The 24,277-nt window shown below is 50.9% G+C and overlaps 1 protein-coding gene across 8 annotated transcripts in view; it reads right to left on the bottom strand.

Moving 5' to 3' along the window:
- The window catches only part of TRIM9 (tripartite motif containing 9), a 68,490-nt gene that overhangs the window by 8,676 nt on the left and 35,537 nt on the right, over window positions 1–24,277 (bottom strand). For 3 of the 8 annotated variants that reach the window (XM_031504892.3, XM_077783880.2, XM_021538457.3), the window contains exons 2-7: window positions 21,616–21,711; window positions 20,628–20,750; window positions 11,118–11,228; window positions 9,722–9,875; window positions 7,258–7,415; window positions 5,919–6,057 (exon numbers count right to left, since the gene is read on the bottom strand). In XM_031504892.3, the coding sequence (XP_031360752.1) occupies window positions 5,919–6,057; window positions 7,258–7,415; window positions 9,722–9,875; window positions 11,118–11,228; window positions 20,628–20,750; window positions 21,616–21,711 (781 nt within the window). Of the gene's footprint in view, window positions 1–912; window positions 1,102–5,918; window positions 6,058–7,257; window positions 7,416–9,721; window positions 9,876–11,117; window positions 11,229–20,627; window positions 20,751–21,615; window positions 21,712–24,277 lie in introns of all 8 variants that reach the window. The other 5 variants (XM_021538454.3, XM_021538456.3, XM_085581047.1 and 2 more) reach the window with 3 other exon arrangements.

Below are 24,277 nucleotides of genomic sequence, written 5' to 3'. Positions count from 1 at the left end.
CCCAGCACAGCCCGCGATTCCGGGCGCACGGATCCGAACCGAGCGCTCGTGTGGGGCTGCCAGGACAGCAGGGCATCACAGGGGAGGTGTCCTCTGCTCTGCAGGAAACAAGGCTTTGGCATGATCCACCCGGGTTTGGAAAAGCCGAGCCCAGTGCTCAAAGCTGAGCAGGAGAGAGCCCACATCTCCAGGCTCCGAATCGGGCTGTGAGCTGGAATCACAGAATCCCAAACTGGTTTGGGTTGGAGGGGACACAAATCACCTTATTCCACACCCCTGCTGTGGACAGGAACACCTTGCACTATCCCAGGCTGCTCCAGCCTGGCCTGGGACAGACACTCCCATGGATGGGGAATCCTCAGTCTCCCTGAGCAACAAGCCAGAGGCTGCATCCAGAATTGCTTCTTTCTTAAGAGGGGTCTAGATTTAATCAACCAAATGAATTTCACAGACCAAATCTCCCAGCAGGGGCTGCGTTTCCTGGTTGTATTAGGAAAGGAAAGCATGGGGATATATTCCCATGCTAAACCCTTGACACAAGCTCAACACAAACCAGAAATGAGGAATCTTCTAGAGGAAAGTGTCCCTGCCCATACCAGGAGGTTGCAAGTGGATCGGCTTTAAGATCCCTTCTAACCCAAACCATTCAGGGATTCATGATCACCAAAGGGTTCAGCCGTGCCAAAAGCAGCATCCAGGTAAGGAATTACTGTGCTGCTCCATCAGCCCACACCTCGAACTGGCCCAGGAGAACCACGCCACGGACCTCGCAGGCCACGGACAAACAGAAAGAATTCCCGCTGCCACCCGCATGTCATGGGAAAAACAAACACAACGGAACAGAACAAACAGATAGTTTGGAGATGCCCAGAAGCACAGACCAAGAGGCAACGCCAGAGGTGCTCAGCTCACCGGCTGAATTCAGGGACTGTAAGGAAGAATGCAAGCTCAGCTGGTGGGCCGAAGATCTTAGCTCAAAGTAGGATCTCCCCGAGAAGCTGGGTTGCAGGTTAAGGGTGGAGGAGAAAGGACTCATTCTACGAAGCTGCGATCTTTCCAAAGGCACTGGAAAAGGGAGGGTCTGTTCTTCTGACTGCGTGTCTAAACGTAAGATCAAACTACAGATCAGAATTGGGGTCTCTGCCGGGCGGCCTCGCTCCCCAGCCCGAGCTCGGAGCGGAGCCCAGGCCCTGCTCTGCTGGCAGGGCAGGGATGGCTGGTGTGGGCAGCCCGGGGAGACCCTCCAGGGCAGCCTGACAGCAAGGAAAGCACGTTCATCTTCCAAAGTGTCCCCGTGTCAGCGTGACCAACTCGACTGGTTTTCTGTAAAGGGGGGGTCCTGCACCTCTTCACAGTAAGGCACCTACAAAAATTCACAGGTTACCATGCACACGTCCCACCGTGCTTGAACACATCCCAAACCTTTTTAATAATCAGGGGTGGAAAACCCAGCTGGCGACATTTTGCGGGGCTGTGCTAAGCTCTAGCACCCCAAGAACCACCAAGCACCCACCTTACTCAAGGGTTGTTCGGGAGGTTGTGTTCTTGGTATCCCTTTGTACCTGTCAAAACACATCTGAGCCTTACAGCAAGAATTTAACTCGTGGGATTCACAGCAGAAATGTCAGAGCAGAGGGAACCTCTTGGGTCATCGGTTTCCGTTCCCTGCTACCACAGTCACCTCCCACGGTTTCTTCCCTAACCTTTTTCAGGATTGTGTTAACATGAAAATGTAGAATCCACCATCCACGCACTCACACTGCATCCCCCAGCCTTCCCAGCTCTGCTGTGAGTATGGATTGAGCTGGGAGTTGTGTTAAAAGAGATAAAAAGGGAACATTTCTTCGCGTGGGGGGTTGTAACTCCTGCAACTCGCTGCCGTGGCCGAGGCTGTGGAAGCAAAGGGCGTCAGTGGGGTCAGAGGAGATAAATTATTGCACAACAGCCAATAAACAGAGCTCAACATTTGTTTATTAGTTTAGCTTCTAACTCTTCCAAGAGTGAGAGGAACTACTACCACGAGTAGCTGTGCTCATGGCTCTCCCTAATTAGCCCCTCACACCCCTCTAGCTCCTTGCAGGCTGATCCCCCTGGGGTTGTTGGCCCTTTCCAAAAGCTGCTGGTTAAAAAGCCCTGGTTGCTGCTCAGGGTCACTCCATGGATGGTCAGGAATTTAAAGCTGGGCTCCAGATGAGGAGCTGGGCTTGAGAGAAAAGGTTCTGGTGCTTGGCTTGGCTGGGGAAGGGAGGTGGAAGCTCTGTGTCTGGAGAGAAGCCTGGGAGGCACTGCTGAGCTCCGTTTCTCCATCTCCACCTGGAGTGAGGTGGTCCTTCATCCTGACACCCAGAACATGGAGAGAGGTCAGCAGGAGTCTGGCCAGAGGCCAGGAAATCTGCTGGATGAGGGAAAACCAGGAGAGCAGGGCTTGCCCAGCTCAGGGAGGAGGAGGAGGAGGCTGGGAGAGACCCCAGGGCTGCCACCAGCCAAGCTTTGGGACATGTCTGTGCCCTGGGTCACCCTGGCAACTTTCTTCCAGACTCACTTCCCAACCCACAGCTGAGCTTCACGCAGGTGCTGGAGGAACAGAGGTTAAGGCAGAGCCTTGGAGCCTTGGGCTAAGACATGACAGAGCAAGAGACACTCCCAGGGATTGTGTGGAACAGCCCAAAATCGGCTCAGGAGGGGACACGGTTCAAGGGAAGGATGCCACCTTCAACCCCTGCTGCCCTAGGCTGTGCTGGTGACAGGGACCTGCATCCCTGGGAAGCCCCAGCACACGGAGCACAGACCTTCTCCCAGCCAGGAACCACCTTGTGCTGCTGGTGGCACCAAGAAGCAGCTTTGAAGAGTGACGTGCAATAATTTCCTGTGGGATGAGCACAAGGTGCCTCTCACACGGGCAGGGAAGATGCTCCTGCTGCAGGCTCCTGCCCGTGCTGCCTTCCCATGGGATTTTGGCTGGGCAGGAGCACAGAGGCACCACCTGCAGAGCCCCAGACACGTCCCCTTCTTCTCATCCTTGTTCCCTTCAGATGCTGAAGCCCTGCAAGACCCTTTGCTCCCCACTACCCTCTGCTCACAGAGAGCAGAAGAAAGGCTTCAGCTCCCTTCCACAGATGAAGATCTCATGGGCCAGAGCTACAAACCAGCTCTTAAATAGCAGAATTCCTCACGAGCACTTAGAGCACGACAGCCACGTTCGCAGAGATGCTCTCTTCACATCGAGCCTGTCCCTTCTTTTATCCTCTCTTCCCACACAACCACTTTGCAGGAAGCTGCAGAGCTTGGCTGAAGGGAAAAGCTAAGCCTACTTCAGACAAAATAGCTCTTAAGAAGGCTTGATGCTGCTGCAAAAGCCAGGAATAAAAGCCTAAGCAAGGGCTGCGATGTGCTCCATTCACCGAGGCACTGGGATATCCGGAAGCTGCACACACAGATGTGATTTATTTCTCTTTGAATCCAAAAGAGCTCGGGCAGCCTCTAAGAGCACAAAATGCTCCAGGCCCATTTGACTTTTTCCTCCCTGTTTCTTTTGTGCTGGAATAGCAAATGCAAGAGCTCATTCAAGTTGAAAAGGCTGAATGAATGCAGCCAGGGAGAGTGGAACTTCTCCCCGGTGGCACGGCCCTGCTGGGACCACAAGCAGCTATTTTCTCCCAGATTCCTTTCTATTATGGAACTAGGCTCAAGGTGAGAGCACCTCTGAGAGGAAATCAAAGCTGGGAAGACCACAGTGGGGACCCTGCAAACTCCTGGCTGGGACAACCTAAACCCCAACTAGTTCTGATGAGGAAATTGTATCTCAAATGTGTTGTGTGAGGCACAAAAGAGATGAGAAGTCAAAGCTCTGCTGTCTCCTGCTGAGGCTGGAGTGGGAGCTGTTGACCTTCAGGCTTTGGGAGCAGTCCTGGCCAACCTGGCACGGGGCTGGATGCAGCTTGTCCCCTTTCTGGATCTCCAGAGGAACCTCTGCAGCTTCTTTGCTGCTGGTGCTCAGTTTGCAGGCAGGCACTGAGGTGTCTCTGACAGATGTGCCAAGGCCTCTGTGCTGTGCTGTGACCTCTCTGCCTCTCCTGTGAGAAGTTTGTCACAGTTTTGCTCTCTGCTCCAGCTCTGAATGAACCCCATTCCTTGCTGACCTGCCCTTTCCAAACTGGAATGGTGAACTGCAGGCAGCAAGAGAAACCAGCTAAGTTTCTCGGAGAGAATCAAGCTTGCTCTGCTTTTGTCTTCTATCTCTTCAGCAAAAATCCCATTTTTCTCCTTGCTCAAAGCCCCCAGAGCTGCCCTGTGGCAGGAAAGCTCTCCCCTTCCTTCCACCCCACCAGCAGCCCCACTGTGGGAGCTGTGTGTGCTCCCTTCTAACCCCAGCTGCCAGCTGGATGCTCTGTGAAAAAAACCCTCGCACAGCTTGGAAAAGAGAGATTTTTGTCTGGGAGCAAGGAAAAGGGATTCCAGCAAGCGTGGAAAGCTCCCAGAGAAGGGTTTTGTGCCTGGCTGTGGGGCAGCAGACGTGCTAGTGGGGGCTGATCCCTTCCTCCAGAGCTGCAGCTCAGAGCCAGCCTTGCCATTCTCCACCTGCGTGTCAGGAATAAACCGATTTTCCACAATGGATTAAGCGCCTGGTGTGACAAATGCACTTAAAGGCTGCAAGGGAGGGTTGGAATATTCTGAGTGGGCGTGGGGGTGATGCAGGGGATGCTGTGGGGCATCCCTGGCTCTGGAAGGACACCCCAAATGCTCCATGTCCCCTCTGCTCCCTGTCCTGCCCTGCCAGGCCTTCATCCCCTGCTTTTGGCACCGTTCAGTCAAGCACAGCCCTCAGGAGCAATGCTGGCAGCATTTTGCTTTAAATGGGCCCAGCAAAAACACCTGAGCTTCCCTTTCGTGTCACATTGACATTAAAGGGTTTAAAATCATGGGGATTTAGGGTTAAAAGGAAAATTAAGCTTAGCAGGCCCTGAAAAGAAATAAATACCCTAAGTACAGGAAGACTTTGTACCTTACTGGAACACCTGTGTAGCTAGTACATGATAAATGTTTAGTTATTAAATATAATTACTGTTTAATCGTAAGAACAATCATGAGAAACTGTGGTCGGGGACCTAAGAGAGATCACGAGAAACTCATGGCAATGTATACAATAGAACAATATAAGTTTAATAATTAATATGTAAGTTATATAATATAAATAATATATAATATATAATACATAATATATAAGACATAATATATAACATATAATATATTATGTATTATGTATTATATATTATATATATTATTATATATAATATAAAATACATTCAGCTCAAAAGCTTAGTAGGCCCTGGTAAAATACCCTGGGAAAGTGTAGGCCTTGTACTTGCTAGAACTGCCCCTGTGTAACCAGTGTATGATAAATGATAGAATTGTTAGGTGCAATGATTGTTTAGAAGTTAAATATAATTGCTGTTTAATAGTAAAAATAATCATGAGAAACTGCGGTCAGGGGCTTGAGAAAGATCACAAGAAATTCATGCTTGAATAAGATCAATGTATAAAACAGAACAGTGTAAGTTTTAACAATTAATATGTAAGTTATATAACGATAGAATATAAAATACGCTCAGCTTGAAAGCCGTGTCGGGGTCAGATTTGGGTTTGTACCCCTGACTCCAGAGCTGTCAATAAAAACACCTGCATATACCAATATCCCGTGATGACGCGTGCTCCTGAACGCTGACAGCATCACCCCAAACGTCAGCACTTCTCCCCAGGGAACACCCCCTGCACAGGAGAAGGGCGAGAGGGGAACCGTGGCCGTGCTGGAGGCTCCTGCCACAGCTTTGTCCCATCAGGGCAGTGCTGCTGCTGCTGCAGGGGTGCCCGGGCAGGGCCGGGCTGTGCCCAGCCGTGTGCCAGCTGCTGCAGGACCTTACCCTCGGAAGTCTGGAGCACCAGGGTCTTGCTGTAGGGGCTGACTCCCGACTTGTTGAAGGCTTTGACCCGGGCGCTGTAGGTGCTGTTGAAGTGCAGCCCATCCACCGTGCACATGGTCTCCTTGCCCACGTACACCTCCTGCAAGGCAACGCCTCCGCTCAGTGCCAGGCCTGGAGAACAGCCCGGGGTGCCCTGGGGTGCCCTGGGTCCCACCCTCCCCGTGGGGCTGGGGAGAAGAAGCAGCGTTGTTCCTCGGGCTGCAGCACCGGCAGCATCTCAGGGGGGTTCTGCCCCTCGGCTCTGCTTGGCTGGGAGCCCACCTGGAGCTCTACCCCCAGCTCTGGGGTCCAGCATCAGGAGCAGGTGGAGCTGCTGGAGAGAGTCCAGAGAAAGCTCTGGAGCTGCTCCAAGGGCTGGGAGAGTTGGGAATGTTCCCCCGGAGAGGAGAAGGCTCAGAGCCCCTGGCAGGGCCTGAAGAGGCTCCAGGAGAGCTGGAGAGGGACTGGAGACAAGGATGGAGGGACAGGACACAGGGAATGGCTCCCACTGCCAGAGGGCAGGGATGGATGGGAGATTGGGAATGAATTTTATCAGCAGCAAGCACTGACCTTGTTCTCCCCACACCCAGCCTCCTGCTCCCTTCTCTCCAGGTCCCCCCCATATCACCTCTCCTTTGCCTCAACTCTGTGGATATATTCAGAGTGCAACGGGCTGGTCCTGTGCCTTCTCTCAGTGGATGTGAACATGCCAGGATAATTATTGGCGTGTTGGATCAGAGAAAAATCATATTTTAATTGTGTAATTACAGCAATTTAAAAGCCCTCAGGCCTTAAACACTTCTGCTTGCTGGCAGCTGGCAAACCATGAGGCTTTCGTGGCAATTAGCATACCTTGCATGAAATATTCAGCAACCTAAAAATATGGTTTGGGTTGGAAGGGACCCCAAAGATCATCTTATTCCAACCCCCTGCTTTGGGCAGGGACACCTTCCACTATCCCAGGCTGCTCCAAGCCCTGTCCAGCCTGGCCTTGGACACTGCCAGGAATCCGGGGGCAGCCACAGCTGCTCTGGGCAACAAGAGCTTCAAACTTGTTGAGTTTCCAAGTCAACTTGGCCACTGGAAAGGCATTTGCATCCCTTTAAATCATCTTGTACCCCAGAACCCTTCAGCTTGTCTGCAACATCTGCTTCCTTGGGCTACCCAGCAGGGAAGAGGGGACTTACAAAAAAAAAAAAAAAAAAAAAAAGAAGAAAAAGGAAAAAAAAAGAGGACAAATCCTGTGGTCACCTGGTGGCAGGGACTCACTGGAGGCAGAACATCCCCTTCAAGCACCTACCCTGAACTGGCCACCGTTGCCATCGTCCAGCTCCAGGATGTATCCTTCCACCTGCACCGTGGACAGAGGGGGCTGCTTCCAGGACAGGGTGGCACTGTTGTTGTGGGTGCAGCACTCCTCCAGCTGCAGGATGGGCGGGGCCGGCACTGGGGAGGAGACTAATCACCAATTAGTGCAATTAGTGCAACCCTGAGGCGTGCAGGGTGCAGTGACTGCCTCGGTGGGAAGGCAGCTCCAGGGCTAGGGGAGGAAGCAGAAAGGATTATTCTCCCACCAAGCTCCACCAAATTCCTCCCCCCCGTCACACCGGCCTGGTGAAGCTTTTCTGCTTTATTCCCATTTTCTAATTAATTTTGGAAAATTATGGCAGCACAATGTGACTGTTTTGAGCTGCCTGGACCTTTCGTGCAGCCAGTCCCAAACCTGGGACAATTCTCCCACGGTTCTGCAGAACTCTGGGTCAGGATTTATCTACAGCCCTGCTTTTCCCTTCAATAAATTCACTGCAACAAAACTGGGGGTGGGGCTGAGTGCCCCCTTTGGCTCCCATCAGCTGCACAGAGCACAGACAGGACTGCCAGGGTTTTTTCTGCTGTGTTTTGGCATCTCCACACGTGTCCCACAGCCCAATCCTGCTCTGAAAAGCACAGGAGGAGTGACAGGGAGATGTGCTCTGATACATCTCCCAACAGAGCTGCTCCTCCACCATCCTCATCCTCACTGCCCAAAGGGCCGAGAGCCAGTGGAGAACACATGGAGAAGCCAGATAAGATGGGGAGGAGTCGTGGATGCCTGGGAAAAAGCTGGATTTGCCCAGCATTCACCCGCTGGGACTCCTCCAGCTCCTGGGCTGGATCCTCCGGGCTGGCAGAGGGTGTGGGATGCCTTGGGGTTGCTCACTGCTCTTTATTGAGGCCTCAGGGGTTGCCCTCCCTCCCCTGGTGCTGTGACACAGATTTGGGATCCAAACCCAACCTTCTGCAAGTCTGCAAAACCAACAACTGATTTCCACAGCCAGGGTGAGCTGGGAGGAGGAGGAGGGATTTGATAAGAGGAGGGTGGGCGGCTGAACCAGCAGCAGATTTGTTCTTATTAATTAAAAATAACCCTCTGGGCTAAATTGCAGGAAGGGAGGGCAGGAACACAGGAGCGTGAAACAGCAATCCAGCCTTCCCCGGGTTTGCTATCCAAAAATATTCCTGACATTTCAGATGAACAGCCTGGCCAAGGAAGCACCATCAGCTGAGGATGCTCCTCGTGGTGCCACTCTGTCCCTGGCCACTGAGACACCCTGGTATGTGCAGGCAGCTCCTGGGCCAGGAATTCCAGCTGTGATGGGGATGAAGAGCAGTGGCAGACCTGCAGCTGGAGGTGCAGGCCAGGTTCCCTGGGCTTGCCAAACCCCAAATTTCTCATGGGCTGCAGCAGCCCTTGGTGGGACAGGAGAAGGAGCACAGAGAGAATTGGGAACAGCGGGGAAATGAAAGCCAAAATGATGATCTCAACCAACAGGGAGCTGAGGAGAGGGAGGGCAGAGCCCAGGCTAGGTGACCTGGCTCTGTTTGGAGGGACATCTGCTCTGTGACAGCACTGAATGAGCACAGGGATGACAGGAGAGGTTTGGGAAAAGCCTTGTGCTGCTCTCAGAAGAGAGGTCCCAACCTGCAGAGCGCTTCTCAATGTACTAATAACTTTGTCAGAGCACTTTTTAATGCACTAGTAACTTTTTAATGCAGAGGAGTGCTTTTCCAGGCAAAGCAAACTCCTGGCCCCTTGCTCTGGCACACTGATGCCCAGGGATCCAAGACAGGGAGGCAGATGGTTGGCTCAGGATGCAAAACCCACAGGAATGGGCATAACTCTGGGTCTGGGGTGCCCAGGCTTGCTGGGAGGTTGCTGGATTAGACCTTTTTCTGACCCAGAGCAACTGAGAGGTGCTTTAGAACTTTTATTCCATTTTCAGTCTCATGAGAAGGGTGAGACAATGGAGATGTTCTAACTCATGTCACCTCAATCAGAAGCCAACTATTTCCTAATTTCAATACACTGTGTTTCTTGGCCTATCAGCCATTGCCACACCACGCTGTAAATACTTTAAAGCAAATCATCTAAAATTACCCCTCGTGGGTCCTACTACAATGCATCTTTCCTAGTTCTACTTCTCCAAAGTATTTAGTTTTATTTGCAAAGTCATCCTTTGAAACTTGTTTTAAGTTCTCTTTTTCTCTTAATAACCTTTATCTTATTCTATAGCATTTCTAAGTCAGCATTTCTTATCCTGAAGTTCCCACACAGATGCACACTGTGCCAGCATTCTGTCGAGCTTGGAGAATCCTCTATGGATTCATTTCTCCCAGGAGGTGAGAAACTCTCCTTTTCTGCCCTTTTCCCCTGGGATGAGCTGCCTGCCAGCTCCCAGCAGGAGCAGAGCAGAGCTTTGGGAAGGCACTGGAAGGATCCTTACCTTTCATCTGCACGAAGTCCAGCTGGTGGATGGACTGCAGCAGAGGGGCGTTGTCGAGGTTCAGGTCGAAATCCGTGGTCATGCGGGGGGTGAGCGTCCCCTTCCCCCACTGATCCTCGGTCAGGTGCACCCTCCTGATCAGAGCATCTGAGATCTGCAGGGCAAGCAGTAGCCTCAGCTGCCTGCCACGTGTCCCACGCCTTGTCCCCACCCTGCTGTCCCCTGCCAAGGCCGGGATGTCACTCGTGGCTTCCAGCATCCCTCTTCTCCACAGGCTGGGCTGCAGGAGGGTGCTGGGTGCTATTTCATGGCAGGGTTTAGTGCCAAAGTGTTGGGAAACCCCAGCTTTACAGAGATGGGGCAACTGAGAGCTGTTTTACGAGATTTGATTCCATTATCAGTCTCGTTGAAGGGTGAGAAATGAGAGATGTAAAACTCGAGGCCATTCCATCAGAAGCCAACTTATTACCTTATAAATGTTTTCCAGCCTTTTATCTTTTGCCACACAATCCTGCTAACACTTCTAACACCAATCACCTGTTATTTTACCCCACGTCATCTTGCTACAATGCATCTTTCACAGCTCTAATTCTCTACAATATCTGGTCTTTTTGCAAGGCTCTAGTTTGAGACTTGTTTCTAGTTCAGTCTCTCTCTCAGCCGTGTCATCTCTGCTCCATGGCCTTCCTAAGCCAGCACACCTCATCTCAGAGTTTGCATGCACATGCACAAGGCTGTGTGAGCTTTCAGGCAGGTTTTGAGAATCCTTTACAAATCCCTTCCTGACAGCAAAGGGAGCCCAGGAATGCCTGGTGGGATGCAGCTCCCAAGGGCTGTCTGTTGGTGTCTCAGGGGAGAGCCACGAGCACAGGGTTGTTGCCACAGGGCCCCAGCTGGGTAATAATTAGCACTGAATTCATAATTGCAGAAGGCTGATCAATTGATTTATTATATCATCTTCTACTATATTATTCTATACTTATTAATAAACTCACTAAGCCTTCCAGCCAGTCCAGTACAGCTTTGATTTAATTGCTCAATCCATCTAAACACCATCCAGTGTCCAATTAAGAAATCACCCTTTGGAAACAAATCTCCACGACACATTCCACGTGTGCACAACAGCAGGTGCAAGTAGAGATAAGATTTGTTTCTCATTCTTCATTCTGATCTTCTCACACCCTTCTCTGGGAAATCTGTGCCTGCTTTGTGTGGCCAGAGAGCTGCTGCCACACGGTGTGATCCCTGCTCCAGAGCTGCACCAAGCCTCTCCCCAAAAATCTCCCTGCCCTGACGCTGCTCCTGCGGACACCGAGGTGACCAGAGGCAGATCCTTGATTTTTCTGGGGCCATCCCCAGCCCTGCTGCACTCCCCCAGGGCATTCCCCACTCCCACCTGCAGGAAGCCGCTGGGGTCGTTCTCCTTGATGACCTCCAGGCAATATTCCATCAGCCCCGTGGTCTGGCGCAGCTTCACGGTGCAGTGCGAGATCTGGTCCCGCACCACCTGCAGGGGACAGGGACAGCAGGGTCACGGGGACGGGCAGTGCTGGCCAGCACTCAGCACTGACCTCCAGATCCTTCAGGACCTAAGGGATGTCGCAGTCCAGAGCATCCCTCTGGCTGCCCTGGATGCCTCGAGCCCCCGGCAAAGAGCCCAGGAACCCTGGCAGCAAAGGAAAAACACCCGAGTGTCGGAACTCAAAATGCCCCTCAGACATTTTTGGAGGGTCCAGGCCCTGGTCAGAAGCATTTGAGACCCTGGCAGGCAGCTGGAAACAGCTGTGATTTTGGGTTTGAGCCATGGAACAATTTACCAACCTTGCAGGAAGAACAAGCAATCACAAAAGTTTAGATATTATAGTAGAAGTACTTACAAAGTAGAGGGGAGAATTTTTTAGTATTGTACAGGGGGTTTTTAGCACCTGTACAGGGGGGTTTTAGTTTTGTACATGGGGGTCAGAGGTTTTAAGATGGAGGAATTTTGGCCAGTCCTGTCCCTCCTCTTTCTTCTTCCTCACCTCCATGTTCTTGGTGATGTTGGCACTCACAGATTGGTTTAGAGTAGAAAAGCACCATTTAATATAGGTAATAGGCATTGGGGAAAAACTGTGAATATGTAACACGTAATGTACCATATAAAAAATAGAAAAGCACCATTTAATATAGATAATAGGCATTGGGAAAAACTGCAAACATGTAACACGTAATGTACCACATAAAAGATAGAAAAGCACCATTTAATATAAGTAATAGGCATTGGAAAAAACTGCAAACATGTAACACGTAATGTCCCATATAAAAGATAGAAAAGCACCATTTAATATAGGTAATAGGCATTGGGGATAAACTGTAACCATGTCACACGTAATGTACCATATAAAAGACAGCAGCAGCCCTGGGTGGGAGAGAAGAAGCAGTCGGGGTCAGAGAGGATGTCAGGGTGTGTGTGTGCCTCTGCCTGAGCTCTGAGCAAACCACAGCAGCCCCAGAAGAAAATCTTTGAGATAACTTGCAATAAACTGCCTTGAGACCAAACAACAGAGACTGCTGAGCCTTTCTTTGGAAGCTCGGGCTGGAGGAGAGACTTTTCCACCACACAGAACCCCTAAACCAGGCCAGGGTTCTGACCCTGTGGATTTGATTTTAGCCCATGGGAGAGGCTGCCAACCTTATCTGAGGAATTACGAGCAAAAAGGGTTTGAACGATGTAATAAGGAAGTTGACACAGGGTGGAAAAGTAGAATTTTGGGATTTTTTAGAATGAAATGCAGGGGTACAAGATGGAGGAATCTGGCTGTGCCCTTCTTCGTTCCTCTTGCCCTCCATGTCTGGGTGTGATAGTGACACTTTTCTATTGGTTTAGGATAGGGACACCTTGTCCAACATAGGTTTTAGGTATTGGTATGGGAATTGTAAACGTGGTACACGGAATTTTGGGTATATAATGTGGGAGACACCCGAGGCTGGGAGGAGACTGCCGTGGTTTCTGTGCTAGCTGGATCTCAGCAGGTCAGAAAGAAACTATCATAGATAAGGAAAAATAAACAACCTTGAAAACTCAGCTTCACACATTCCAGACCTTTTCTTCAGCAGCTGGGCTAGGGAAAAAGGACTTTCACACTGTTGGGGTCTTGCTCACTGACCCTGACAGTTTTGGCATCCCTGGGTGGGCCAGAGTCATCCAGGGCAGCCAGAGGGATGCTCTGGACTCCGACAAAGGAACAACAATGTAGAATTCCAGAAAGTTTTTAAGGTCCCTTCCAATTCAAATTAATCTTGTTCCACCCCCTGCCATGGGCAGGGACACCTTGCACCATCTCAGGTTGCACCAAGCCCCATCCAACCTGTCCTTGGACACTTCCAGGGATGGGAAGTCCACAATCTCTCTGGGCAACCTGTTCTACCAAGCTTTGTTCAGCCCAAAATCATTAACACACATAATTATTCAAAGCAGGAGGGCAGCTTCATGCCCTGACTTTCATTAAGGCAGCTTCCAAATGGCAGCTGCTTGTGGGAATCCAGAGCTTCCCTCTGGCTGCCCTGGGACCCTGGCAGGGGTCAGGAACCCCCTGGACAGAGCCCCCAGAGACACTGGCTGTGATCTCTGGCCATGGAAAAGAGTTTTCAGTCTTACAGCATGAATTACCAGCTCTGAGGGTTTGATAGAAGTAATAATCAAGTGTGGCACGGGTGCAAAAGTAAAATTTTAGGATTCTAGATGAGGGGTCCAAAGGGGACAAGCTGGAGGAAATTGGGTGTGCCTTGTCCTTTTTCTCCTTCTTCATGCCCTCCATGTCTCACTGTGGTGTTGGCATTTTTCTGTTGGTTCAGGCTGGGGATACACTGTCCAACGTAGGTGACAGATATTGGCACGTTCTTGTAAATGCAGCCCAGGGAGTTTCTGGTATTTAATGTTTGTCACATCCCACTGAGGGCAGAGCCCCACACGCTGCCCTGCAGGACAGAGCTGGGCAGGGCAGCAGAACATGTGAGAGATAAACAGAATAAACAACCTGGAAACCAGCACAGACCAATGATGGCTTCTGCTTTGGCAGGGGCTGAGAGACAGAGACTTTTACAATCTCAGAATCATCAATAGCACAGATTCTGAGAGCTTGTGAGCTCTGTGCAAAGCAAATTCCAACTTCCCTGGATCCACAAATGCCAATTTCCCTGGATCCATAAATTCCAACTTCCCTGCATTCAGAAATGCCAACTTCCCTGGATCCACGAATGCTCAAAAGCTGCAGGGACCACGCTGCAGAATCCCCAGGTTTTCTCCACTGGCTGGGGGTGAACTCTGAGGGAGGGGAGCTCCAGGGAGTGGAGATACAGAAATAAATCCAAGCTCTGCCTGGGGCTGCCCAGGCTCCACATTAAGGCACCCCTTGCACTCCCAGCTGGTTTCCCAAGGGATCACATCCCAGTATCCCAGCACAGGAGCACAAGTGTGGCTTGCTGGTGCCTGAGGGCTCTGCTGGCACCAGCAAACAAGGAGAGTTCAGGCTGGATGCCACAAGGATTTATTTGAAAGCTGGCTGCTCCTTCACACTGAATCCTGCAGGTCCAGGATTTCACTGGCAGAGCAGCTGAGGAAGAGAGATTTTATTCTTGGACAAATGTGCTCAAACGCTCGTGGAAGATTTTTTATTTTTTACTCCTGGAAGAGCTTTAAAAAAAAAAGCTGTGTACAGTTCTCCACTGGCACTGAACAGAGCTGTGCAGCTCCGTGGAGTGTTACAGAGAGGATGGGCTGGGAGGATGAGCGTGGAGCTGGGAAAAGCTGCAATAAACAGGGATGAACATTCCTGGGATGAACATTCCTGGGAGCTCAGCAGTGCTGGGATGCCCACTCTGAGCAGCAGAGCACCTCCTCCTGCCAGCATCCCTGTCCCAGGCATGGGCAGGGGAAAGGAAGCACAGGGAAGGAACCTGGGCTTCCACGGGGGGTGACTCCTGCAGGGCAATCAGTGTTGGTTAATTAAAATTTAATCACCTCTACTTAATCACTTAGCAGGAGGAAAAGAATTAGCAGCCTTGCAGCTTAGAAGCACAGATTCCTTCAGGTTGGAAAAGCCCTCTAAGACCACCCAGGCCAACTGTTCCCCACTGACCTGCTGGAATTCTGAGTGCTGAGAATTTTTAGACTTTCTGTGCTGACACTGACCCCCAAAAGAACTCTGCATTTGACCTGAGACTACAGAAAAAGCTTCCAAAATTAAATGATAGAACTGAGATGATGAGTGTGTAGTTTGAACAGAAGTGTGCAGTATCACAGAGTAAAAAAGCTTAGAGCTTGAAGTTTTAAAATGATAAAGATAGAAGTTTTAAAGCAGAAGCTAATTCTTATTCTTCACCTTGTTCTTCTTAAGTTTAGGTGATATTGTGTAATTGGATAAAAAAGTCCACATTGCAGGACATGAGTAGTAAGTTATAAAGTTAAAAGTAAAAATAATTGAAGCATCATTGCTTAATTAAACAGTTTATCCTAAACTGTAGAGAGAGAGAGATCTGACTCCATTTTTAATTTGTTAAAGTATTGTAGAACTCACAGTTTGTGAGACTGTAACATAGATGAGATCTGATAAACATGTGAGTGCTAACAAGAAATACAACGTCACACTTTTAATTCCAAACTTAACAAAACAAAACAAAAAACAACAAAACCCCAACAAAAAAAACCCAAAAAACCCACCAAAAAACAACAACAAAAAAACCCCCAAAAAACCGAAACAAAACCAAACAAAAAACCCCCCAAAAAAACCAAAACAAAAAACCCAAATGAAAACAGAAAAAAAAACAAAACCAAAACAAAACACAAAAAAATAACCAAAAAAAAAACCCCCAAAAAAACCCCAAAGAATCCACACTGACCCATGTCCCCAGGTCCACACGGATTTTAAACCCCTCCTGGCAGCCTGTGCCAGGGCTGGACACCCCTTTCCATGAAGAAATCCTAATATCCAATCTCAACTTCCCCTGGTGCATCTTGAGGCTGTTCCCTGGGGGATCTGGGACAGCATCCCTGCTCGTGTGAAATGCCATGCACCACTCTCCAGCAGAGCCCCAGATTTTTGGGGGGCAGCAGTTGCTGGCTGCTCCCAGCAATCCCAGCCGGGTGCTGCCAGGCTGTGGCACAGGGAGGCTGCAGGAGGGGGTGCAGGGTGGGCAGGGCAGCAGAGGGAGCTCCCACCTTGCTCCTCTGGCCCAGGACAATGTCCAGAGGTTCCTGGAGATGCTGGGTGGCTCCGGGATGGAGCTGGACCTGCACGTGCTGGTTTTGGCCTCCAACGCTGCTGCTGTTGGAGTGGGGAGTTCATTTAATTCTAGTTTCTAACACTTGAGTGCACTGGAACAGCTCGGCTGGGCTGAATCACAGAATTCCAGGATGGTTTGGGAGGGAAGGGATCTTTAAAAGCCATCCAGTCCCACCCCCTGCTATGGCAGGGACACCTTCCACTGCCCCAGGCTGCTCCAAGCCCTGTCCAGCCTGGCCTTGGACACTGCCAGAGATCCAGGGGCAGCCACAGCTGCTCTGGCAATTCCAGCCCAGCCAGGAATTCCCAATTCCCAATCTCCCATCCATCCCTGCCCTCTGGCAGTGGGAGCCATTCCCTGTGTCCTGTCCCTCCATCCCTTGTCCCCAGCCCCTCTCCAGCTCTCCTGGAGCCCCTCCAGGCCCTGTAAGGATAAAGCAGAGCCAGCAGCTGGTCTGAAAAGAGATTTGAAAATCTCTTCTACAGGGTCTGAAAGAGGAATTTATGTGACTTCTCTGGAGGCAATATTGATAAAATGTGAGGAGCTTTTAAAGAAGCCATTATTCATCTAGTGAGTTTTTCTACTCTTCAGGATGAATTAAACTGATCCTGGAGATCCCACTCCTACACTGACCTTCCTGAAAGAGGGCAAGGCCCTGGATTTCCTTTCCCAGTCCATCCAGGAGGTGCAGAGCAGCTTTTTGGCTTCGTGTGACCCCTCCTGCTCAGAGAGAGGGCTCAGGACTTGTCTGCTCCTGGAAGGGCTTTTACCTGTGTGGATTTTGGGTCTCCCAGCTGCACACCAGGAGATAAAACCAATCTGTGGGGTGCAAGCCTGCTGTCAGAGCTCATCCTGGCTGCTCCAACCGAGCCAGGGGCAGGCTGTGCATTCCCACGTGGAATGCCTGGAAAAGCCACGCCGACCCCTCCGTGGGGAAATGCACGTGCCACTGGGAAGGCAGCAAAGATGGGGATTGCTAAAACAATCTTCTTATCTTCTTTACAGCTTCAAATCTCTGTCTGCTTTGCCCAGGATAATGAATTTGTGAACCTCCTCCCTGCTGGAGCTGATGCTTTCCAAGGATTTCCAGCAGAATTGCCATCTGCTGCCTCCAGCCAGGAAACAGCATTTGCTGGGTGAAGACATAATAAAAGCTTTTTTTTTTTCTGTTAAGGTGGTCAAAGACCAGAAAAAAGAGGCTCCAGCAGTAGAGACACTCCAGACTCCCAGAGCAGGTGAATCCAAAGCTGCAGCTCTGTCCCAGCCCTTCCCTAGCTCTGATCCCCTCAGGGATCCAGCACCATCCATCTGGAGAAGCAGGACATAAAACAGCATTTTAATTTCACCATCTCGACAGCACAAAAGCAGAAATCCACGTTGCCTTCAGCACCAAACTGCTTTTGAGGTTAAAAAAAAAAAAAGGATCTTTGCTTGGGATCTACTGGGGCTTTTTACCAAATACCATTTTCTCCCATTAAAATGCTAAATAAGGCAACAGCCAGAACCTGGCTGCTAATTCCAGCCTATAAAAAGATGGTTTCGTGCACTCACAGCAGTTCACCACAACCTTAAAATAGGACAGCTCTTTCAAGAGCTTTTCTTCCCTGAGATGACATTAACTATAATTTACATTTTAATTTTAATACAGCTCCTAGAAGGCAATAACATCTCCACTCAGCTCTACTTAAGTGTCCTCCTCCTTTTTTTTAGTGCTTGGGTGGGTGACAGATTTCAAGGCACTCAGCCTTGGGCTGAGTCCTGCTGGGAATGTCACAGGGAGGACAGGGATGGAATGCCACATGGAATGTCACCCTCCTCACCCTGGGTCACCTGCAGGGCCATGGGGATGGCAGGAGGTGCCCTGTGCTCCACCATGGAGCTGCACACCCAGCTGGAAAAATCCCAGCTGGAAAAATCACCAGGAGAGAGCCTGGCGAGGATTTGAGCGTGCAGAATCCCACAGGCAGAGCTTTTCCCAGCTGGGGGTTTCCATGGTGACTGAAGCCCTGGAGAAGGAGCAGCATTTCACCTCTGCAGAGCCAGAGCCATGGACAGAAAGCCTTGGGGAGTGTTTTCTGTCACCTGCTCTCCCGGGAAACGTGGCAAACGCTGTCTGCCTGAACAGCAGCCTGGAGAAATCATGGAGCAGAGGCATCCCGTGGCCTGAAGGCTGGAAAAAAGACTGGAATGGTTCCACAGTGCTGCTGAGGGCTTCAGGAGGTGCTCCCAGAGCTCAGCCTGTGTGTTTGGTGGGCTGAGGAGAGATTTCTTCCTGGGACAAGGCTCTGTGTCTCCTGCCCAAACCTGCCCGTGCTGCTGGAGGACATCCCCCCTCAGGAGAGACCCCAGTGCTCCTCTGAAAACCAGGAGCAGCAAGGGGAAGGCCACACAAGGATGGCTGCCCTGGCCCCAGCGCTCCTCCAGATGTTGGATTTTGAAGCCCAGGCTCTCAGCCTTGAATCCAGCCGTGGTGGGAGGTTGCAGAAGGGCAGGGAGAGGGGTCCCTCCCAAGCTGGTGTCCTCACAAGCCTCTCCCTGCCCTGCAGCCATGAGTTCTGGCCCAGAGTCAGGCCTGGATCTGTGCCTGCCCCCAAGGAATGTGTGTCAGGACAAAGCAGGGCAGTCCCCAAGCCAAACCCACCCCAAATCCAGGCGCCAGCCACACGGGCATGGGAACTTGGTCCTGAGAAGTGCCTGTGGCCCTGTGCCAGGGGCTGGCTCTGTCCCCCTGTGCCTCTCATCCTCCCTCCATCCCACGGTGCCAGGATGGCCAAAATCCCACTGGGCAGGAGCAGCAGCCCACAGAGACTCCAGGACAGGAGCCAGGACACTGCGGCTCTGTGCTCCAGCTGGGCTCTGAAAGGGCTCCCTGGCACTGCCAGGGGAGTGAAAGGCTCTGAAAGGGCTCCCTGGCACTGCCAGGGGAGTGAAAGGCTCTGAAAGGGCTCCCTGGCACTGCCAGGGGAGTGAAAGGCTCTGAAAGGGCTCCCTGGCACTGCCAAGGCTCACTGGTCACTCATCTCCCAGGGTGAGGTGCTCCAGGATGCGGCAGTGACAAGGGGACACACAGGACAGGACTCTTGTGGGAAAGGGTGACGTTCCCAGCACAGGTCAGTGGCCAAAAGTGTCTTGTGCTGATGTGAGCATCCCTGGAAGTGTCCCAGGCCAGGTTGGACATTGGGGCTTGGATCAGCCTGGGATAGTGGAAGGTGTCCCTGCCATGGCTGGGGTGGCACTGGGTGGGATTTAAGGTCCCTTCCAGCCCAACCCATTCCATGATTCTGATTCTAACTGGGTGAGGCTCAGGTGGCACCTCTGCCAGGGCACCACAGATCCCTTCCTGCCCTTCCCACAGCACCTGGAGCTGCAGGAGCTTCAGGGAGGGGGGCTCCAGGGCTCATTTAAGAGCCCAGTCACAAACCCAGGGCTGTTTCTTCTTCTAAGGACCAGGCCTGGCTGGTGGCAAAGCCCAGCTGATAACGAGGGTGGATGGGGGTGGGATGGAGGCCAAAGGACAGGAACAGGAACAGGGATGCAGATCCAAGGACAGGACAAGCAGTGGGATGCAGATCCAAGGACAGGACAGGACAAGCAGTGGGATGCAGGTCCATGGGCAGGACAAGCAGTGGGATGCAGATCCACTCCTCCAGCCAAAGGCCTCTGTGGGTTGTGCTGAGCAGGGAAATTGCTTTGTGCTGCCCAGCTTTGTGAGAGTTTAATTAACCATGCCCTGAAGGGGATGAGGGGAAGGGAGCCCACCAGGCACTGGGGGACCCCTCCGTGCTCTGGCTGATTGGGGTTGTGCTTTCTTGCTGCAATGAGCACAAAGTCCCACAAAGCTGCCATTGTCCCCCTCCCCGTGGAAATGCCCTCGTGCTGCCCATGGTCTGCGTGCAGAGAGGCCTGGTGGCCTCACCCTCATTTTAGGCAGGTCCAGGAATCCCTGTGGTAGCCTCCTGGGTGGCCCAAAGCAAGGTCAAGAGACACAGAAGGCAGAACATTGGAATGACCTCGGGAGAGAGACCCTGGAATCCTAAATGTGGGTGTGACATCCTTCATCTGCACTCCATCTCTGATGGCCAGGGTGCAACCCCCTTGTCCAACAATTTTGGGCATGGCTGCACCCAGGTGAGACCTGGTCCTTTGCTTCCCTTCCCAGCCCCACATCAGCTGGGAGGATGTGGCGTGGTGACAGTGGGAATGACACAAACCAGGAGCCCCCGCTGAGCTGCACCTCTGCTCCCCAGCACCACAAACCTCAGTGCCACCACCCCGAGGCCATGAAAGCAGAGAAACCAGAGCCACTCCTGCTCCTGGTGACAACTCCTGACACCAAGTGGCTCGGGACTTCAGCAGAAGTTACACTCAGCATCCTGCAGGATCATTCCAGAAGCTTGGGAGCAACATGTGACACCAACAAAGTAATTTTCCAGGCTGTACACACGTGGTTCTGCTGACCTGAGGACTGGGAATGAACCCAACAATCCAGTGGAAACCCCCCGGGGGAAGCAGCACTTCAGCAGGGACATGCTGCGAGATGGAATCCACGTGGAAAAGGAGGGGACCTGCCCAAAAACCAGCATCCCAGTCCTCATCCCCACCCAGTGCCAAGCCTGCAGGAAACTCTCTGACCACCCAGGCTCACCTTCAGCTTGTGCTCGTGCTCCTTGTTGACCCGGGACAGCAGCTGGGCTTTCCTTCTGTTGAGGGCATCGATGAGGGCGTCGCACTGGGCCACCAGGCAGGCTTCAAACTCCACGCTGTTCTCCTGTGGGCACAGAGGGACTCACAGCCCAGGGAACATCCCCAGGCCAGCTGTAAAACTGCATTTTCCTTTCTCATGGTGCCATAGAGGTCATTTTTGCCCCTGCAGCTGCACCGCTGCGGATCCGCAGCGTTGGATGTGGGATCTGCACGGCCGTGGATCGTGGAAAATGTGGTGGTGGGGAAGCCTTGGGAAACCTGCACTAAAGCAGGGGCTGGATGGACTTACAGAATAAAGCAGGGATTTATTAAAGGATCTCCTCCATGGATCCACCTTGGGCAGCACCAGAGCCCAGCCAGGGCTGCACCCAAATGACCCAAAATGGTCCCAAAATGCACGAGCGCTCCCGGGGCTCTCCCTGGGATCAGTTCTGCTCCATTGGCACCTTGGAGTTCATTGTCCCATTCCAGCTCCAGCCCATCAGTCCCACCCTGCTGGTTTTTCTCTCTCCAGCCCACGCTGTTTGTGCTCCTGGGCTGAGCTTTGGATCATTTGTCCTTGGTGCCCAGCTGGAGCAGGAATTGTTTTGTGTCCCTGCTCTGTGCACAGAGCTCAGCATCCCCTGATCTGGAGCCCAGACCCACACACTAAAGCAGCTCAGAATCTGTAAAATATAAAAGCCAAACCTGAGGCATCAGTGGCAGGTGAGGAACAGGTTTGGATCCACCCATGGCAGAGATGGGAAGGGCTCAGGGCTCTGCTGTTCCCTCCACGATGCCAGGAGCAGCAGCTTTGGGGAGGGTTCAGGGGGGCAACATGGAAAACAAGGTTCCTTTGGGAGAGCACCCACCCAAACAAGCTTGGGGAGAGGGACAGGGGATGGCTCATCCTGGTGGGAAGGGACATTTCTCAGCTGGAGACTCAGTACCTGGATTTGCTGCACCATGTTGCGGAGCTGCACCAGGAATTCCTTTGCCTCCTTGGCTCTGTCTGACAATCCATTCAGGGCCTGGGAGAGCTGGCTCTGCAGGGGAAGCAAACAGCAAGGTCATTTCCATGTCCAGGACTCATCCATCCCCCAACACAAAGAGAATTGACTCCACAGAGGTCCTTCTTCAAGCACTCTAAGTAATGGAACTAACAGGCAGAAACAGAGCTTGTAACAATCAGGAAAATCCATGGAAACAGGGGGAAAATGAAAGCAAACGTGGACAGCTTCAGTTATCTGCTCAGACCTTGCTCTGCTAACAGGCAGGCTGTGGAAATGTGGGCAGATTCTCCCAGCACCCCCAGATCAGAGCTCTTGCAATGCAGCTGATGGACGACGTAAGAGACCAGTTGAAGATTTAATTTGATCTGAAATGGGCCCATGGTTTTCAGCAAAGAGACAGGATTGTGTGGGATTTGGGCTGGGGATGGGCTGCAGCATCCCACCAAGGTGTGCCTGAGTGCAAAGGAGGGTTAACCATCACACCCTGGCTTTGGGAAGCAGATATTCAATGTTCACCTCCTCCACAGGCTTCCCTGGGTGTCAGGGACAAGCCACATCCACCCTGGCTCTCACAGGGAGCCATTTGCTCCCTCCCTGGATCTGTGTCCTCCAGAGAATCACCAAAAATACTGAACATCACCCAAAGCCTCCTGAAAGTGAAGCTTGGGGGAAATGGATTTATAGAAAAATTCTTAAAGCTTAACAGAAAGTTTATATAGTGTGTATCTGTATGTAAACTTTGAGATGAGTGATGTTGATTTAGAAATGCTGTGGAAAAGGATAGAGATTGTTGAGAGAGAAATGGAGCTAGAAACAAGTTTTAAAAGATGGATTTGCTGAAAAAGACTAGATACTCTGGAGAAATAGAACTGTGAAAGATGTATTGTAGTAGGACTTATGAAGGGTAATTTTAGATGATTGCCTTTAAGGCATCTGCAGCATGGTGTGGCAAAGGCTGACAGGCCAAGAAATTGCCTATAGTGTATTATAATTAGGAAATAGTTGTCTTCTGGTTGTGATAGCGTGAATTATAACATCTGTGTTGTCTCACCCTTCTCATGAGACTGAAAACGGAATAAAAGTTTTAAAATGCCTCTCAGTTGCCCCATTTGTAAGTCAGAAAAAAACCATAATCCAAGAAAAGGTAAAGGTCTTCCTGCAAAATACTGACTGCTCCTTCTCCCTTTGGAGTGGGAACACTCCCACAGCCCTGAGCAGCAGAATTCTGTAATAACAACCATAATGTTCATCAAATGCTTTTTCTTTTTCATTTTGATGGTGCTGTGCCCCCCGGATGCCAGTGTGGGAGCTGGGAAGTGAGGTGGGAGAGGGGAGAAGGGCTCTGCTCTTGCTGGGCTGAAATCAGGAGTAAAACCCAGCATTGCCACCGAGGAGAGCCCTGGCAACCCTTTAATGGCCCAGAAAATAATGGCCCAGAAAATGACCTGGCTGCTGCTTCCCCCACGGGAGATCTTTAATCTCACCCGAGTGCTTCCCGCATTTCCTTTGCGATTTATCCTCGGGATGTGGAGCTAATCAGGGAATGCATCTCTAATAAAAATGGGATTGCTCAATCAGCTCAGCAGCTTCCCCCCCATCCCTCCTCCCTCCCCCAGGCAAGGTCAGAGCCCACAGGGACAAGCCAGCCCTGCCTCTCCCAAAGCCTCCATCACCTCCCTCAGCCCTCCTGGCTTTGGGGAGATGCTCCAAGCCCAGCAAGGTGTTTTGCTGAGAGCTGTGTTGCTGCAGGGCCCAGGTCCCTGATAACACAGGCAATTAATGGGAAAAATCAGCAGGGGTTGGTTGTGTTTACAAGCTCCTCATTAAAACTGCAGCATGTTGTGTTGGGTTTGTTTTTTTTTTTTTCCCTTTAAAGTCTTTAAAAGGCTTTCTTTTTTTTTTTTTTTTCTTTCCCATTAACATGAATTTCATAAAGGGTATCTTTAGATCAACGTAATTCTTTGAGGCTTTCCTGATGGGAAAGCTTTTTAAAAATGGGCTTAAAATTTAATAAGAGCTCTGTGGTGCCTGTGGTTGTTGCCCATGGAGGTTCCTTCACCCCAGGCACCCCCAGACTTGCAGCACAACAGCTCCCCTGGTGCAGCAAGCTTGGAGCCTCCATAAAGAGATGGTCCAGCAGCTCAGAGCATCCCTGTGTGAAAAATGCATATTTTATGATTGGCTTTTTGCAAATATTACAATGAATATTGTATGTGTAATGTTAGAAAGTTATGCCGTATTAATTCTCTTAAGTAGTGTGTTAAATAGATTTTTAGGTTATAACACAATGTTCAAATAGAAACTATGCTATGTAAGATATTTTTTACTAGCTCAAGAAAGAGATGAGATAATCAAGAAACTCTTTGCACAGAGATAACAGCAACAGGGCACATAAAGAATTGCAACCTCCTTATTGGAAAAGACAAACATTCTTCCATCTTCTCTCTGTCTTTATGGAACCACCAGGATTAAGGGGAAGAAGTTGACATAAACCAAAAAAATTCTTAATTTGCAAGGAATTTATGCATCATGTATCAGATATCTGAATATGGAACAGCTTATGCTTTTAAGGGTTATTCCTTTGTTCCCAATGCATTTT

The sequence above is a fragment of the Lonchura striata genome, chromosome 5, assembly GCF_050655825.1.
Source record: "Lonchura striata isolate lonStrDom1 chromosome 5, ASM5065582v1, whole genome shotgun sequence".
NCBI lineage: Eukaryota > Metazoa > Chordata > Aves > Passeriformes > Estrildidae > Lonchura > Lonchura striata.
This window is presented reverse-complemented; position numbering and strand designations above follow the sequence as displayed.